The sequence below is a fragment of the Odocoileus virginianus genome, chromosome 23 (genome assembly GCF_023699985.2).
Source record: "Odocoileus virginianus isolate 20LAN1187 ecotype Illinois chromosome 23, Ovbor_1.2, whole genome shotgun sequence".
NCBI classification, from domain to species: Eukaryota; Metazoa; Chordata; class Mammalia; order Artiodactyla; family Cervidae; genus Odocoileus; species Odocoileus virginianus.
This window is the reverse complement of record NC_069696.1, coordinates 10,068,799-10,084,694: the sequence shown is the minus strand read 5'-3', so window position 1 is coordinate 10,084,694 and position 15,896 is coordinate 10,068,799. Positions and strand designations below refer to the sequence as shown.

General features: G+C 54.8%; 1 protein-coding gene and 1 long non-coding RNA gene across 2 annotated transcripts in view; one reads left to right on the top strand and one right to left on the bottom strand.

The window, feature by feature from the left end:
* Positions 1–4,513: 4,513 nt before the first annotated feature.
* TCF20 (transcription factor 20) overlaps positions 4,514–15,896 on the top strand; it is a 187,742-nt gene continuing 176,359 nt past the window's right edge. Inside the window, exon 1 of the mRNA XM_070453450.1 lies at positions 4,514–4,729. Within this exon, the coding sequence (XP_070309551.1) occupies positions 4,682–4,729 (48 nt within the window). The 5' untranslated portion in view covers positions 4,514–4,681. The remainder of the gene's footprint in view (positions 4,730–15,896) is intronic.
* On the bottom strand, positions 5,332–9,287 carry LOC110126969 (uncharacterized). Its single transcript, XR_011482945.1, has 3 exons — positions 8,937–9,287; positions 8,626–8,780; positions 5,332–5,513 (listed from the first exon to the last, which is right to left on the bottom strand). It is a non-coding gene; the product is annotated as an uncharacterized lncRNA (long non-coding RNA).

Sequence of the window (15,896 nt, the reverse complement as noted above, 5' to 3'; positions counted from 1 at the left end):
CAGCCTGAGCCTCACCTCTCACTCCCAGCACTGACCTTGCCAGGGTGGGATCACCCTCCAGTTGCCCAAGGACAGGCCCCAGCTCTAGGGCACGGCAGAGGAAGAAACTGAGGCTCAGAGAGGGTCAGTGAATGCCCGCGATCACTCACCTGGCAAGGGGCAAAGGCAGATTTGAATCTGGGTCTGTCTGATAACAAAGCTGGTGCTCCCAACAACTCCTCTCCCGGTGGACACTCGGTAAATGTCCCTGAATGAGTGACAAGGCAGGCAGACAGCGGAACTCCAGGGAAAACACATCACGGGAAGGGCTATGAGATCCTGAGCAAACTAAGGAAGGCTTCCTGGAAGAGGTGCCTTTGAAGGATGAGGGTGCAGAGAACATCATGAGCAAAGGCCTGAAGACAGGAGTGAGACAGCAGGGATGGTGAAGCACTGAGAGGAGCCTGGAGAAACGACGCCAGGCCCGGGTTGTGACAGGCCTCGGATATCAGGCTGAAGCCTGAGGAGCCCATAGAGGTTGGGGAACAGGAGAGCAAAATCCGCCCCCATTGTTCTTTAGGTGACTTCGTTCGACTGAGAGACTTTGGGGAGGGTGGCCTGTTCCATTTGGAGGCTGCTGAGATGGGTCAAAGCTTTGGGGTTGGGACTGAGACCAAGGAGATAGAGACTGGGACAGGGAACCAGACTTGAGAGCCACTTTGTGGAGGGTGGGGAGGGGGGCAACGAGACCTGATGACCTACTGGCTGACTGATGTCCATACCCCCATCCAGTGGACAGAGGCTGGTGTCAGTCAACAGAAGCAGTGAAAGAGCAATTGTGAGTCGCTCAGTCGTGTCTGACTCTCGGCAACCCCATGGGCTGTAGCTCGCCAGGATCCTCTGTCCATAGAATTCTCCAAGCAAGAATACTGGAGTGGGTTGCTGTTTCCTTCTCCAGGGGTTCTTCCGGACCCAGGGATCGAACCTGGATCTCCTGCATTTCAGGCAGAACAGGAGTAGAGCAGCAATGCGGGGAGAAATCCAGGTGGCCACCAGGGGGAGGTGTTCCAAAGGCAGCCGACACAAGGGGTCAGGAGACAGGCTGAGGCTGAAGACAGATGATGGGGAGAAATTGGGAAGGCTGGGGTGGCCACAGCGGCAGGAGGAATGAAGTAATCCAAGAAAGTGTGCTCAGAGGGTGACCAGGGCACCCATGAAGAAGGACTCGCAAGAAACTGACTCTTTTCCTCCTCGCCTGCTGCCCCTGGATGCCAACCCAGCACTCATCTGGGTCCCTGTGGAATGGGACCTTTCCTGGCGGGCTCCACTTTGGGGAAACCTGATAGCAAATTCCAAGCCAATAAGAGCAAATAAAAGAGGGGTGATTACTGACAATAGGAGAGGGTACGCCACAGGGTGCCTCCAAACAGCATCTCCTCCAGTACGTTTTAAGTGCTCTATAGGTCATTAACTACTTGACAGAGACAGCCTGACACTTAAAGCAAAGGACTTTGCACCTCTGCCAGGGAAAAATCAGTCAGAAATGAAGATAGAGCATCACTGGCGTTAAGATGTCCTGGGTTGGCAAACGGGATTTGATTTACACATAATTTTAAGGTTCTCTCCATTGTGTGAAGTGAGGTCATGGTATTTGAGGCCATTTATAAATCCAAAACTGAAGTTTTGAAATATTTAACCTCCCCTTGCCTTTTTGGGGGGTTGTTGTTGATGAAATATTTCAAAGATGGAAAAGTACTGAGACAGGCTTAATCTAAAGCCCACCACCTGATTCTATCAAATAAAACTATACAGCTATGCCTGAAGCTTTTAAATGTTACTTGTTTTTTTAAATGTTTTGTTTGTTTGTTTCTCCTTCCTGCCTTTTCACATTCTATCTTCCAGCCCCACCACTTCAGGGAGACCTGATGGCTGACCACCCACCCCTGTCTAAGATATCACTCCTTCCTCTGAAATCCAAGAGTAATTACTGCCTCTTTAATTAACTTGGCGATTAATCACCACCTGCTTGGGAAACAGCTTTTATTGTCCTTGTCGGTCTTGCGTGTGGGATGCGGGTGGGGGTGGGAACCAAGCAGGCAGGAGAAGGGAAGGCAGGCTGGGCTATCCTCAGGGTCCCAGGTTGAGCAGGGTCTGCTGGAAGGAAAGGCTGATATTCAGGGGGTCAGCTCCCTCCTGGCTCTGTTTAGGCAGCTGCCAGGCATCAGGAAATGAGATGAGCCAAAGATAAGCCCCACAAGAGCAGTGGGTAGCTAGGAAGGTAATGTACCCCGGGCAGCCTCAGGGTCCCTACTCTTGCTGTTCCTGTCTGACCAGAATGGTCCTTCCTCACTGGGCCTTGCAGGTTGAATTGTGTCCCCTCAAAAGATAGGTTTGAAACCCTAACCGCCAGTACCTGTGAATGTAACCTGATTTGGAAACAGGGTCTTTTCGGATGTGATGACATTAAGATGAGGTCATACTGGATTAGAGCAGGCCCTGAATCCAATGACTGGCATCCTTACAAGAAATCCATATGAAGCCAGAGACTCAGGGAGAACTTTCTGTGCCACCAAGCTGGCTCCTCTGCAAACCTGAGCCTGGCTGCTGAGGGTCTCAGCCTTTATCTGATCGATTCGCCCCCCCCCCGGTGGCTCAGTGGTAAAGAATCTGCCTGTCCATGCAGGAGACACAGGAGATGCGGGTTCAATCCCTGGGTCGTGAAGATCCCCTGGAGGAGGAAATGGCAACCCACTCCAGTATTCTTGCCTCAGAAATCCCATGGACAGAGGAGCCTGGTGGGCTATAGTTGGTGGGGTCACAAAGAGTCAGACATGACTGAGCACACATGCACGGTAATTCTAATCCTAGCACACCCAACTCCAGGAGCAGCTCCTACATCCTCCATTGTTAGGGGAAGCCTTCTCCCCACCTTATATCAGAGACCACCCCGCAATCAAAATGACTCTCTTGGGAAGCAGGGTGTTCCCAAGAATTGCTCTCCCCCCAGAACAGCATGCCTGCTCAAGTCAGTTTGCTTAATGAGAACCCCTGGGCCCCCCCAATAAAATCTTCCTACATGGCCCCAAACCCTCAGAAGTGGGCAAGGTACCCGCAAGGTACCCCTGGTTTGAACAGAGTGCTTTTTACTTCCCCTGTGATTAGAGGGGAGGGGTGGTAAGGGAGGGAGACGGGACAGCAGGCAACCAGGATTTTAACATGAAGGCCGAGCTGTCTCATTCTTACTGCCAAGCACAGCAGCACAGTATAATCTGTTCACAGAAACAATTCATCTTCTAACCCATGTTCGGCTCTAACCCAACACTCTCTTTTGACAGATGGGAAACAGGCCTGGACACCTCATGGGGATTCGCTGTGTGGGGAGCTGAAGTCCACTGATGTAAGCATGTCCCAAGTGACAGCGTTTCTCAGCGCCTCAGTCTCCCCATTCTGGTGGTTTAGTCGCTAAGTCAGTCCGACTCTTGCAACCCCATGGACTGTAGTCTGTCAGGTTCCTCTGTCCATGGGATTCTCCAAGCAAGAATACTGGAATGGGTTGCCATTTCCTTCTCCAGGGGATCTTCTTGAACCAGGGATCGAACCCTGGTCTCCTGCCTTGCAGGCAGATTCTTTACCAACTGAGCTACAAGGGAAGCCCAAGCTGAGGGCTAGCAGGGGATGGTTTCGATCCATCGACCTTTGGGTTATGGGCCCAGCATGCTTCCACTGCGCCACGCTGCTCATCTCCCCCTCTAGAAGAACATTAATACCCTCTTCTAGGGATGTTCCCAGCCTTAATAATAGCTCTAGAAACTATATGTACATTTTCCATGAATTCAACCAACAAGCACGTTTTGAGCACCTCCAGAGTACCAGGTCCTGGGGATACAGTGGTGAACATCACAAACCCGGTGTCCTGACTTCAAGGTGCTACTGATTTGGTCAGTTCAGTCTCTCGGTCGTGTCCGATTCTTTGCGACCCGATGGACTGCAGCACGCCAGGCCTCCCTGTCCATCGCCAACTCCCGGAGCTTGCTCAAATTCATGTCCGTCGAGTCCGTGATGCCATCCAACCATCTCATCCTCTGTCGTCCCCTTCTCCTCCAGCCTTCAATCTTTCCCAGCGTCAAGATCTTTTCCAGTAAGTCAGTTCTTCGCATCGAGTGGCCTATTTGGTAGAAAAGGACAAAGAAAAGCATTACCTTCGAGATAGTTAAGTGTTAACTACAAAGTGTACAGAAGCAGTGAGGAAAAGTCTACAAATCTCAGGAGGACCCAAAAGAGTAGTGGCGGCTACAGGGGGAAAAAAGTCAAAGAATGGATCCCTGTAACCCTCTACTCTTCTTTGCCTTAACCAATCAGGCATCAGCATCGCCGGACCGGCCGACCAATCAGAAGCCGGAACAGGAGCTCTAGTCGCCGGCAGAGGCTTCCCCGGGGAGTGTGGCCAGAGCCCGGGTGCCCCGCCCCACCCCGCCCGCCCCCGCCCCCATGGCGCCGGGCCCCGCCCAGACCACGCCCAAGGCCCGCCCCGCCGCGGCCAGCGGTGCCTGCCCGGGAGTCCCCCGGCCAGCGGCCGGCTGCTGGGGCCGAGTATTGTCTTAAACGCCGAAAAAAGAAGAAAGGCGGGAGGGTGGGGAACTGCCAAGTGACCGGGAGAGGATTTATAACATGTTCTTTCACCATCGACAATATTGCGCAATATATGAAAGAGACGGTATCGCCTGGACAGGAGCGTGAGGGCGCGGGCAAGGTAAGCCGCTCCCGGCCGGCTGGTCTGGGCGTGGAGGGCACCAGCGGGAGATCCGGGCTCACCTCTTACGCTGAGCCGCTGTCTTTCGCGGGGGTCTGCGTGCAGCTCCGCGCTCTGGAGGGTCTCCTGCGCCTTGAGCAGTGTGGACGCGGCCCCAAGAGCTGCGGTGTCTCCGAGGCGAGGTGGACGCGGCCCCCTTAGCTGAGACGTGTCCAGTGACCTGGGGGGACTGCCGAAGTGGTGTAAACGAGAGCGGGGGAGCCGGCTGAGGCGTCCCCCCGCCCCGAAATCCCGAGGTCGTCGATACTGATCCCTAAGGCTGGGGTTGAGGGTCCTCCTAACTCTTGGCGAGTGAGACTGGGGACTCGGACTATGACTGAGCCAGCGACCAGGGGGCAGGTGAGGCCGTGGACACGCGCCGCAGAACCACGAGCAGGTGTAGACGCGGGCGGGTGGCAGACGCAGAAACTTTGCCAGAGCGTGCGGCGCCGGCGGCGCAGAGGGAGGGTCCGCGCTGGGGCAGGGACCCCCCCGCCCCCCGCAACCTCCGTCACCGCCGCGGGTCTCAGCCGCTGCCCCTGGCTCGAGGCGCCCTCGGGGGAACCCTGGACCCCAGCCTCAGGAGTGACTGAACCGAGCCCTAGAGGAAAACCAGAGATTGATTTTGAGCCTCTTGGGCACACCTGTTCTGTCTCCGCGGGAGCTTGGGGCATCTGCTTGTCACCTGGGAGGAGTCTGAGGGGCAGAGGCCGGCCTGGTGTCCAGACACACGCTGGTCATCAGCCTAGGGGACACAAACCCGTCTGGTCCAAGCCCGGAGCCCTGCTCCTCTCCTTCCACTTCTGCTTAGGGAGGAGAAAGGGTGCCGGGCTGCTGGTGCCGGGGTGCAGAAGAAACCTGGGGGTGGGGTGTAGGCAGGCCCTGGATCTGCCTCTCAGGGGCTCCGGGTGACCCCACAGGTTCACGCAAGGGAATGAATGGAGGAAGGAAGGCAATGGTGAGAGGCAGAGTATTGGGCAGGTGATGTGAGTGCTCACTTGCCTCGACCCCAGGGGAGCACTGTCTGGCGCAGATCAAGTAGGGCAGGGCTTCCCTCTGATACTCTGACTCTCCAGAGAAGAAGGAAGATACCCAACCCCAGTCTCTGCCACCGGGGAAGAGCAGAAGGGGGCCCAGAGTCTGGAGGAGATGCTGGTCGGTCCAGGGTGGTTCTTGGGGGTAGCTCTGTCTCATCTCCCACTACTCTCTGTGGCTTTCCACCCCCCACCCCCGTTCTGACTCCCATACCATCCTGGTCTCTGTGATTCCTCCTACCACAGGTCCTTTGTACATGTTGTTTACATTTTTTTTTTTTATCAACAAGTAGTCATCAAACATCTACTATGTCCCAAGCACAGGCAATTCAGTGGCGAACAGGGCAGACCTCTGACCTCTCGGGGACTTCAAACTAGTGCAGGGAAACAAATGGTGAACAAGAATCAGGAAAGGAATGGGGACAGGAGGCAACCTTGAGTGGCCATCAGGAAAGGCTCCTCTACAGAGGTGACATGAGTCAGGAGGGTTAATGCCTCATCATCAGTCACCTCCTCCAAGAAGCCTTCCTTGATCTCCCCTGACTCGACACTTCTCCTATGATGCACTCTCATAGCCTGGGAACCCCTCCTTCCAGGGACATTTTTATGGCATTACTGGGTTAACGTTTGACTCCTCCCATCGGTTGTAAGTGCCAGGAGGGCAGGAGCTGAGTCTCAGGGTGTTTGTAGGCAAATCAAATAAAGGATGAGTAGAGTTTTCCCAGAAAAACCCGAGCTGCTCAGCCAGATCAGGCACCCAGATGGCAGAAATTTTTCTTTCCCCTTCCCTGGCCTGGGTCCTGGTCTCCACACCCCATTTGCTATCCACAGAAACAAATGAAAAGAAACCAGCAGGCTTGGTGAGGAAGAGGGCAGGGAGAGGCCTGGCATGGATGGCCCGCTGAAGTGCCAAGACTGGCCCTTGGGAAGTGAAGAGACTCTCGGGGCGGCCGGGGTGGGGGGGGGGGGGCTGGGGACAGGTGAGTGTCTTTTTCTCTGAGCTCAGACCAGCCTACCCTCATTTGTGTGTCCCAGCCTCTGGGAGGCTTGGCTTCCTTCAAATCCCACTCTGGGAGAAGGTGGGGTCCCCCAGAGAGCCGGGGTACAGGGCCACATTAACCGCCCTCCTCCCCCACATCTTGGACAGACAGGACCGAGTCAGGCCTCCGGGCCACAGATAGCAGCCCAGGTAATCTGCGGTTCATTTAAATTCCGGGCTGGAAAGGAGGAATCAGGCTTAGAGGGCCAACTCCTACTTTCATTTTTTTATAGTTTCTGTCCTCAGTGAATTTCTCCCTCCCGGGGCTCTTCAGACCTGTGTGCCTAGCAGCTTTCTGGTGGTAGATTACCGCTCTCACAGACGCCTGACAAAGCTTTTAGCACCCCCCCACTCCCCACTTCAGGGGAATGAGTGGCCTCCACGCACAGCTAGACAGTGTCTGCATGCTTTACTGAGGCTCCAGCAGGGACGGAATGAAAACGGGCTCCCCACCCACCCCCACCACCCCCCACCCCCGCCCCGGCCCTCCTGACTGGAGTTGCTTTAAAAAATTAATTTGCAATGATTTAATCCCTTCTGTTCTATGGGGATCACCAGCATTTTAAAGATGTATTTAAATCAGATCACTGTTCCCCGTTAAACCTTCACTGCCTCCCCCCACCCAGCAGAAAGAGCACTGGATTTGGAGTCAGTAGTTCACTGCCAAGTTCTGCAAATGACTGGGCTGTGTGACCTTGGGCAAATTGCTTAACCTCTCTGAGCCTCCATTGGCTCCTCTGGAAACTGAGGTTAATGATAATCCTTCCCTCACAGGGTGTTGCGAGGATTAAATTAGATAACGTTCAGGGAAGAGCCACACAGTGCCAGGCCTGTGTTTTCCGTTCCCTCAGTACTAGCTGTCCCTCTAATGAGCCTGATGACCTTGGGCGGGCCACTCAGCCGCTCCTGGCCTTCGATTTCTGCATCTGAAAAGCTCAGGGGTTGCCCTAGGAGAGGATGCCACTGAACCCCCCACCTCCAATCCTGAGCCCCCACTCAACTCCTCCTGCCCTCTGCCAGACACCCCCCACCCCCAGCCCTGACCACCCCCTTCCTTGTTATCCAAGCTCTCAGGTCTAATTGGAGAGAGTTCCCCCTCCCCAGCTGCCTCTCCTCCTGGCTCCCTGTGAAGTCGCAGAGCTGGGACCCCAGGGGCCTGCAGTTCTTGGCTCTTTTTCAGGAGCAATTAGCCACAAGCCTCGGAGGTGGCCTCCGTGGGCGTGTGGCCAGGCCACTGGAAGCCGGGACTCTGCTCCGTCTGTGGCCTGCAGGGCTCCCCCAGGCGCTGGGGTCCCCATTGCCAGTGGCAGGGAGGCAGAGTCCTCGGCAAAGCCATTTCCATTTCTGTACTTTATGACTCCTTGAAGCCCTGAGTCTGAGTGTAAATTAGTTCTACCCTGTGCTTTTGTTGGCAACTGTCTGTTCCTTGGAAGCGAGGGGCTTTGTCAGGAAGAACAAAGCTGTTTGGTGTTTTTCTGATTTGGGGGAAGCGAGCTCCTGGGGGAGGGCTCATCGCTTCTCAGTATCAGGCGAGAGTCCTTGGTTCTCAGACTCCTCGGTTTTGTTTGGGGTTTTTAACTCCTGTGGCTTCAGAGTCACATATGTTTGTGTGTGTGTGTTGGCTGAGGGATTTTTTTTCCTCCTTTTTGGCTTGCAGAGTGTATTCCGTGGAAGCTAATTCCAGGGACTGAACTTTTCAAATCACTGCTTCAACAGCTTTTAAAAATCTGGACCTAGTTATGCCTGTCATCCATGTGTAAAGATTTAGAAAAAAAATTCCAAACCTGAGGGTGGACACTTGCTGGAGACCTGAGGTCAGAGCCGAAATGTCGAACGCCTCTTGGGACGGGAGGGGACTAGAAGGGAACGCGGTCTGCTCGATGCCAGACATCTGGATATTTCGAAAACATCTGGGTGGCTGGATTTTTCAGGTTTTTGCCTGACATTTAATATCACAAACATTGAGGCTGCCTCCCGTCCCCATGTCCCCCGCGCACCCCCCACTGCCTCCCAAACACACACCCAACCCCTTCCCTCCCCTTCCTGACGGTAAGAAACATCCATTCTTTCCAATTCCCCAGCGTTTCCCCCCTACCGGAAATCTGATGGGCTTATGACATCATGGCTGGCTGCTGAGCGATGAAGTGGATGCCACAGAGAAATCCGACATATCAGATGGATTCTGTAATCAGTTTCCCTCCGGCTGTAGTAACAGGCGCGAAGTCAGGAGGATCTGAGCTTTGTTTAAAAAAACAAAAAATAGAACTAAGACTTAACCTGTATTCAATACATTTTTTTTTTTTTCAAAAGCTAACAGACCTTTTGGACATCATCCTATTTGAATAGAAATGCTGGTTTTTATGAAATGAAAGTGGCTAATAAACCAGACCTGAAACTGCCTGGGAATGCATGTTCCATCTCTGTTGAGTTTTTGTGTGTCCTTATTCACTAATAAAGGAGGAACTGGAGATGTTTTCTCTCTTCGTTATTCAAATGGGATAGCTTTTTTTTTTTTTTTTTGGAAGCCAATAAAATTCACTGGGTAAATTGCTGGTTAATGTTTTTCTAGGAATCCATTTTTATGGAGTGACCTTGGACCTGACTCGGTCTGCAAACATTGTGTTTCCCTCTGCTGGTTTTTCTGGCTGTGAAACTGTTAAGTGGATGCAGTTAAGCCTGCTTTTCAGTCTCCTCTCTGCAGGGGAGGGCTGGGACCTGGTGGGCCAGGTCAGTTCGGGGATGAAAAGCCACTTTGAGAGGACAGAGCAGGGGAAGAGGCAGTAAAGAGGGCTGGGACCTGAGCCCCAGAGCAGCGCGGCAGGAGGAGTCCACCGTCTCCCCCATCCTCCCAAAGGGGAGCGAGGGACCTCAGAAATAGCTCCTGACTGAGGCAGCTCACCCGAATGCAGGCTCAGGTTAGAGGAAGCTCGGGCTTCCGGGTGCTGTGCCTGCCAGGCCCCTCGTGTGGGCACGTGGGTCTCACGGACCAGGGTTGGAGTCTCAGCTCCTTCGTGGACAAGCTGTGGGGCCCTTGACCTTGCAGCCCTGTGAGTGGGCATAAGGACCCCACCTTGCCTGCTGAGAGGGGCATGGTGCTGGATGCTGCCCACAATGCCCGGCCGCTTCTCAGAGCTGGGAGAGGCTGGGGTAGATTCTGGAGTTGAGTCCACTCTGCTGGCCACGATCTGCGTGATGACCTTGATCTGTATGATGTTCTCTGTGCTTTGGTTTCCTCGTCTGTCAAACCACCATCATAACAGGACAGACCTCATGGCTGGGGCAGCTAAAAGAACTAACGTAGCACACGCTCACCAAAGCTTAGCTCTCACAGGAGATGTGCCTTGAGCCAAGCAGGCAGGGTGCTGGGTAGGACTGCGGGGCCTGGGATGGGAAGGGGTGTGTCAGGCTGAGCGCAGGTAGAGGATAATCAAGGAGTGAATACAGCCCCACTCCCCTCGGCACAGAACTCTCCATGGCTCCCCACTGCCCAAAGGGAACAAAGTTCCTCCCTTACCCAGGCCCCAGGTCCCTCACACTTGGGCCTCCTGTGCTGTTCTCTTCCCTTGTTTGCTGTCCTCTCAGCTGAAGCACGCTGTCTTCTCCAGACTCAGTACTAAAGGGTAGGTCATGTTTTCCAGCACCTTCCATCACTATTCTGCGTACTTTGTCTGGATGAATTAATTTGATCCTCACACCAACCCATGCAGGGTTATCATTCCAGTTTTAGAGGCAAAGACGGAAGCTTCAGGGGTTAAGTTAAGCCCCAGGGGTTGGGCTCCTGCACCATCCACTGAACCACCCCCCAACCCCACTGGCTCTGTTGGGCCTTCCTTCTCCTGTTTCCCACCCCATCCCAAAAGCCACAGCACCTGCCTTCTCAGGATGCCTGTCCCACCTCTGCCTGCCAGCTCTCAAGGTGTATCACCTTGGCCAAGAGATTCCAGCTCACCCTCCAGCCATGTCATCCAATGAACGCTTTCAGGGTGGGGCTCTCTGTGGGTGGCCCTGGGGTCCTTGTCTTGCTTCTCCGACAGGCCAGGAGCTGGGCTGTGGCCAGCCTCAGGTCCCTCTTGAGGCCCTCACTGTGTGCAAGACGCAGCTACCCACACCCAGCCTGATTTCTCTCCCCAACTCCAGGCCCATCCGGCTGATGCCTTTTCCCGCCACGTCCCCACGTGGATGTCCACAGGACAGCTTCACTCAGCAGGTCACAAACCGAGCTCTTAAAATTCATGCCCACTGCCTTCCCTGTCTCAGGTAATAGCACCTTCATTTTCTACTCACTTCCCCAGGCCAAAAACCTTGGGATGGTCTTTCACGCCACTCTTTTTCATAATCTCAAGCTCTCTCCATCCCACCCCCACGCTCATTCACCATCAGCAAATACCATTGGTTGTATTTTCAAAATATCCCAGCAGTTCGACCCCTTCTCCACCTGCACTGCCCATCCACGTGAGGGCAGCAGCCTCCTCTCAGCTCTCCTGCTTCCCCCTCGGTCCCTGGAATCCATTCACCATGCAGCAGCCGGAGTGATCCTGTTAGAACTTAGACCCTGCCCTCCTCTGCCCAGAACCCAGCAATGGCTCCCAGCTCACTGAGGGTCAAAGTAGAGTCCTGCCCCGGGGCCCCTAATTGGTCCCTTGCTGACCTCAGCTCCTGCCATTCCTCATCTCGCTCACTGTTGTTGTTAGTCATTCAGTCATGTCCGACTCTTTGCGACCCCATGGATGCAGAATGCCAGTCTTCCCTGTTCTTCACCATCTCCTAGAGTTTGCTCAAACTCATGTCCATTGAGTCAGTGATGCTATCCAGCCATCTTATCCTCTGTCGTCCCCTTCTCCTCCTGCCTTCAATCTTTCCCAGCATCAGGGTCTTTTCCATGAGTTGGCTCTTCGTGTGAGGTAGCCAAAGTATTGGACTTTCAGCTTCAGCATCAGTCCTTCCAATGAATATTCAGGGTTGATTTCCTTTAGGATGGACTGGTTTGATCTCCTTGCAGTCCAAGAGACTCTCAAGAGTCTCCTCCAGCACCACAGTTCGAAAGCATCAATTCTTCAGGATTCAGCCTTCTTATTCAGCTTTCACATCTGTACACGACTACTGATCTCCTTGCTATTCTTCCATGTGTATTCCCACTTTAGGACCTCTGCACTTGCTGTTCCTTCTCCCCAGTATCTACTTCTGGTTCTTAATACCACGTCCTTTCTTCCTTCAGAGATCAGATCCAATGTCCCCTTCTCAGAGAGAATCTCCCTGACAACCCTCCCCCATCCTCCGCCCACTCTCTTGTCCTTTCTTCACTCTGTTGCTCCTCTGTTCCCACTTGCCCTGATGCCACATGTGTTGTATCTGTCACTAGGATGTGACCTGTACAGGGCAGAGCTCCCCGCCCTGTCTTCTCACTGCCCTTTCCCTGATGTTCGTTAAACATCTGTTGAATGAAAAGCCAGATGGATGGATTCCATGCCGGGACAGCAAGTACTGAACACCTGGTCTGTACCAAGTGCTGCGCTTGGTGTTGACGTGATGCATGTGAACAAGACCTCCTGTCCCACTCACAGAGCCTGAGTCTGCAGACAGAGCACCGAGCAAGAAATCACAAAGCAGGTGGAAGGGGATGGTGTCTGGGAACGAGCTCAGAGGAGGAATTGGTCCAGCTGGTCAGAGGGAGCTTCCCGAAGGAGGGTCAACCCGGAAGATGAAGAGGATCTGGGCAGGGAGGAGGGCCAGGTGGATACATGGGCAGTGTGCTCCAAAGGCTAAAGATGGACCTGCTGAGCAGGTGACCACTGATTAAGAGTCAGTAGGGCCCAGGTGAGTAAGAGAGAAGGGCAGGTTTTCCAGGTTGGGGTTACCAGGCGGGGAAAAGCTCCAAGGTGGCCGTGTGTGGGAGCAGCGTGGCTGGTGGGGGTGTACTGGGGAAGGTCTTAAGTGCTGCCTCAAGAGGTGTTAGGAGGAGCATCAGAGCCTGGGCTGGAACCTTGGCTCCCCCCCTCCAACGGTATGATCCTGGACGCATCACTTCCCCTTCCTTCAGCTCAGCTTTCCCATCAGTGGACTCCTGACTCCGTGCCTTTTCTGCCACATGTCCTGCCTCACAGAGATGGTGACTTAAGCCTGGAGGGAGGGATCCGGGATACAGAGGAGAATGCCTGGAAGAGCATGATGAGCAGGGGGAACAGAATGTGCAAAGACATGGAGCCCTGCTCCCAGGTGTGTTTGTCCAGTGGCTCCCAGGCAGGGAAGATGATGAGGGGGCAGGCCGGCTCTCCCCAAGGGGGATAGCAGTTCCCAGTTCTCTAACTGAGGGGCCACCCAGCTTTGGCCTCACTCTTGGCTCACAGTCCTGAGACAGGTCCAGGAAGCTGGAGAAGCCAAGGCTCAGAGCAGGGAGATGACTGACAGCCACACGGCCACAGAGCTGGTGAATGCAGACAGAGGACTTGAATGCAGACCCACCTGGCCCTTCTCCCTGCCGTCCCTTCCCAAGACTGAATCACGTTCTGTGGGCGGGCCAGGTCTGGGGGGAGCCAGGCCACACAGGTGAGAGCCTACTCATGCCATGCTCCAAGCCTGAGTCCCACGGCCCCCATGGTGGGGCTGCCCTGCTCAAGGCCACTTCCTCGTTAGGGGAAGGTGCCTCAGGCCTTTGGAAACCCTCTGAGCCTCTCCCCTTGGCTGGCGCTTCTCTGAAGACTCTGGAAGCTCCCGGAATGTTCCAGAATTATGGACTCCCTGAGCCTCCCAACTACCCCTCTCATAGAGGTTGCTGCTGTTTAGTCACTAAGTCGTGTCTGACTCTTATGACCCTATTGACCGTAGCCCACCAGGCTCCTCTGTCCATGGGATTTCCCAGGAAAGAATACTGGAGAGGGTTGCTGCTTCCTTCTCCAGGGGATCTTCCCATCCCAGGGATCGAACCCACATCTCTTGCAACTTCTGCATTGGCAGGCGGATTCTTTACCACGGAGCCACCTGAGAAGTCCATCCCCATTTTACAGCTCAGGAAACTGAGGCTTGGAGAGGCGAGTTACCCGAGGGAGGCACACTGGTTAATTGGGGATGTCCAGCTGGGTTCAGTCTCTGAATGCTGCTTTGGGGACAGAGGGCCTGGTTCCTTGTACAGCTGAGAGCCGGTGCTGGGGTCAACAGTGGGAGTTTCAGGGAGCTAATTACAGCCTACAGGAAGAACTTGCTTCCAGATGTGCCCACGATGGAGTCTTTGCAGGAGTTGCAACAACCTCTGCAAGTGGAGGGAGGGGAGATTAAGGTCAAAAGAGGCTGTTAGATTGAGCAGACCAAGTTTGTTTGACCTCTCCAAGCCTCAGTTTCCTTATCTGTGTAATGGGGATATTAACGCCTAGCTATCAGAGGCATTCCCTGTCAAGGAGCCAACAGAAGGTGCCCACTAGGTGCCACTGCCCCTCCTGGGCCTCCTAAGCGTCCCCTGTAACAGCCAAGCTTGGAGGGTAGGTAGAGTGGGAAAGGGGCCAGGCCTCCAACAGCCCTGACTCTGGGGAGCAGCCCCCTAGACGCCACCACCTCCCAGACTTGGAGAGCTGGTGGGTGGCTCAAGCTGGGTCCCCAGATGTCTGCCTCCTGGTTGCATCTGTCAGCAGGGCCATGGGTTACCTTGAGTAACGGGGAAGTTCCACAATGCCTTGTTTTGGCTCCACAGCACAGCTTGTGGGAATCTTAGTTCCCCGACCAGGGATTGAACCTGGGCCCCCTACAGTGAAAGCTCAGAGTCTTAACCAGTGGATCTCCAGGGATTCTCCCCATCAATGACTTTTTGAAAAGCACAGCTTTGTGGGCAGGCGCCAGCCTCTTGCCACCACTGACATGGGCCTCCAGGAGGCAGAGCTCACATTTCATCTGTGTAATAACCTCACTGCGTCCCACCCAGGCTAAGCCCCGAGCCTCCCTGCCCTCCAGAGCTTCCTGGCTCCCTGGTTAGGAAATGGCTCATTGCCAGGACCCAGAGATTGGGGCGGTGGGGGGGGGGGGGGGGGGGGAGACAGGACCTGTCACTCCAATGGGCTCTGTCTCGGTCCTCCAGGCAGTTGGCATATATAGAGCATCTCCTCTGTGCTGCAAACTGTCCTGACCTTGGCTCAAATAATTCTTGAGGTGGGCCTGAGATCTCATGTTGCAGGAGAGAAAACCAAGTTTTGGGGAGAAGCAGGAGCTTGGCCAAGCAGCCTCAGAGATGGGGTTCTATCCCCGGGTGTGAGTGCTCTTTGCATCCTGCATCCCCGGGAGACGGGGTGGCCGTGGAAGAAGCACTGGTTTCTCAGCCCCGGAGTGGGATGGGCTCGGGCTACACAGGAGGACGGATCTAGGTCCTGACTCTGCACCCATGTCTTCGCACGTTCTGTTCCCCCTGCTCACCGTGTTCTTCCTGGCAGGCGCCTCCCTCCCCTGGGTCTCTCTCAGCTTAAACTCAGCTTTCTTCTGTGAAGCAGGGCATTGCAGCCTCAAATCCAGCTGCTGCTTTTCAAATCCTGCCCTGCCCCCCACTGAACTTGGAAGGGAGAAGCATGCCTGCAGGAATGGCACGGGCAGAGGCCAGAGGTTGTGAGCCCTGCCTTTGCAAGCCACATCAGCGGGGAGGGTGGAGCCGGCAGAGAGGGAGGCCTGGGCTGGGCTGCCTTGTCCCCACTCTGGGGCTGGGCCCAGGCTGGCTCCTGTGCCCGACCTGCCCTTTTTCTCCTCCTCCTGTCTTAGCTTTTGTGCCTTTAAGTCCTTGCTCATTGGAGTTCCCTGTCCATCTCTTCCCGAGCCACGACCCCTCAACGCCCTCCTTCCCCGCCCCCCTCCCCCACCCCACCCCCACGTGTTCCCACAGCTCCAAGTGCCACCTTGATGTGAGCATCCAGTGAGTGACCCAGGGGGTCATGTGGGTTTGTGTCCTACCCAAGCGTGGCGGTAAGGTCCTCAACTCATGTCCTGGCTCTGCCCCTCGCCCCCTGGGGGACCACCAACAAGCTCCTTCACAGTTCTGTTCCTTGCTCTGCAGGATGACAGTAGCTGCCCCCAACTCACAGGGTTCTCT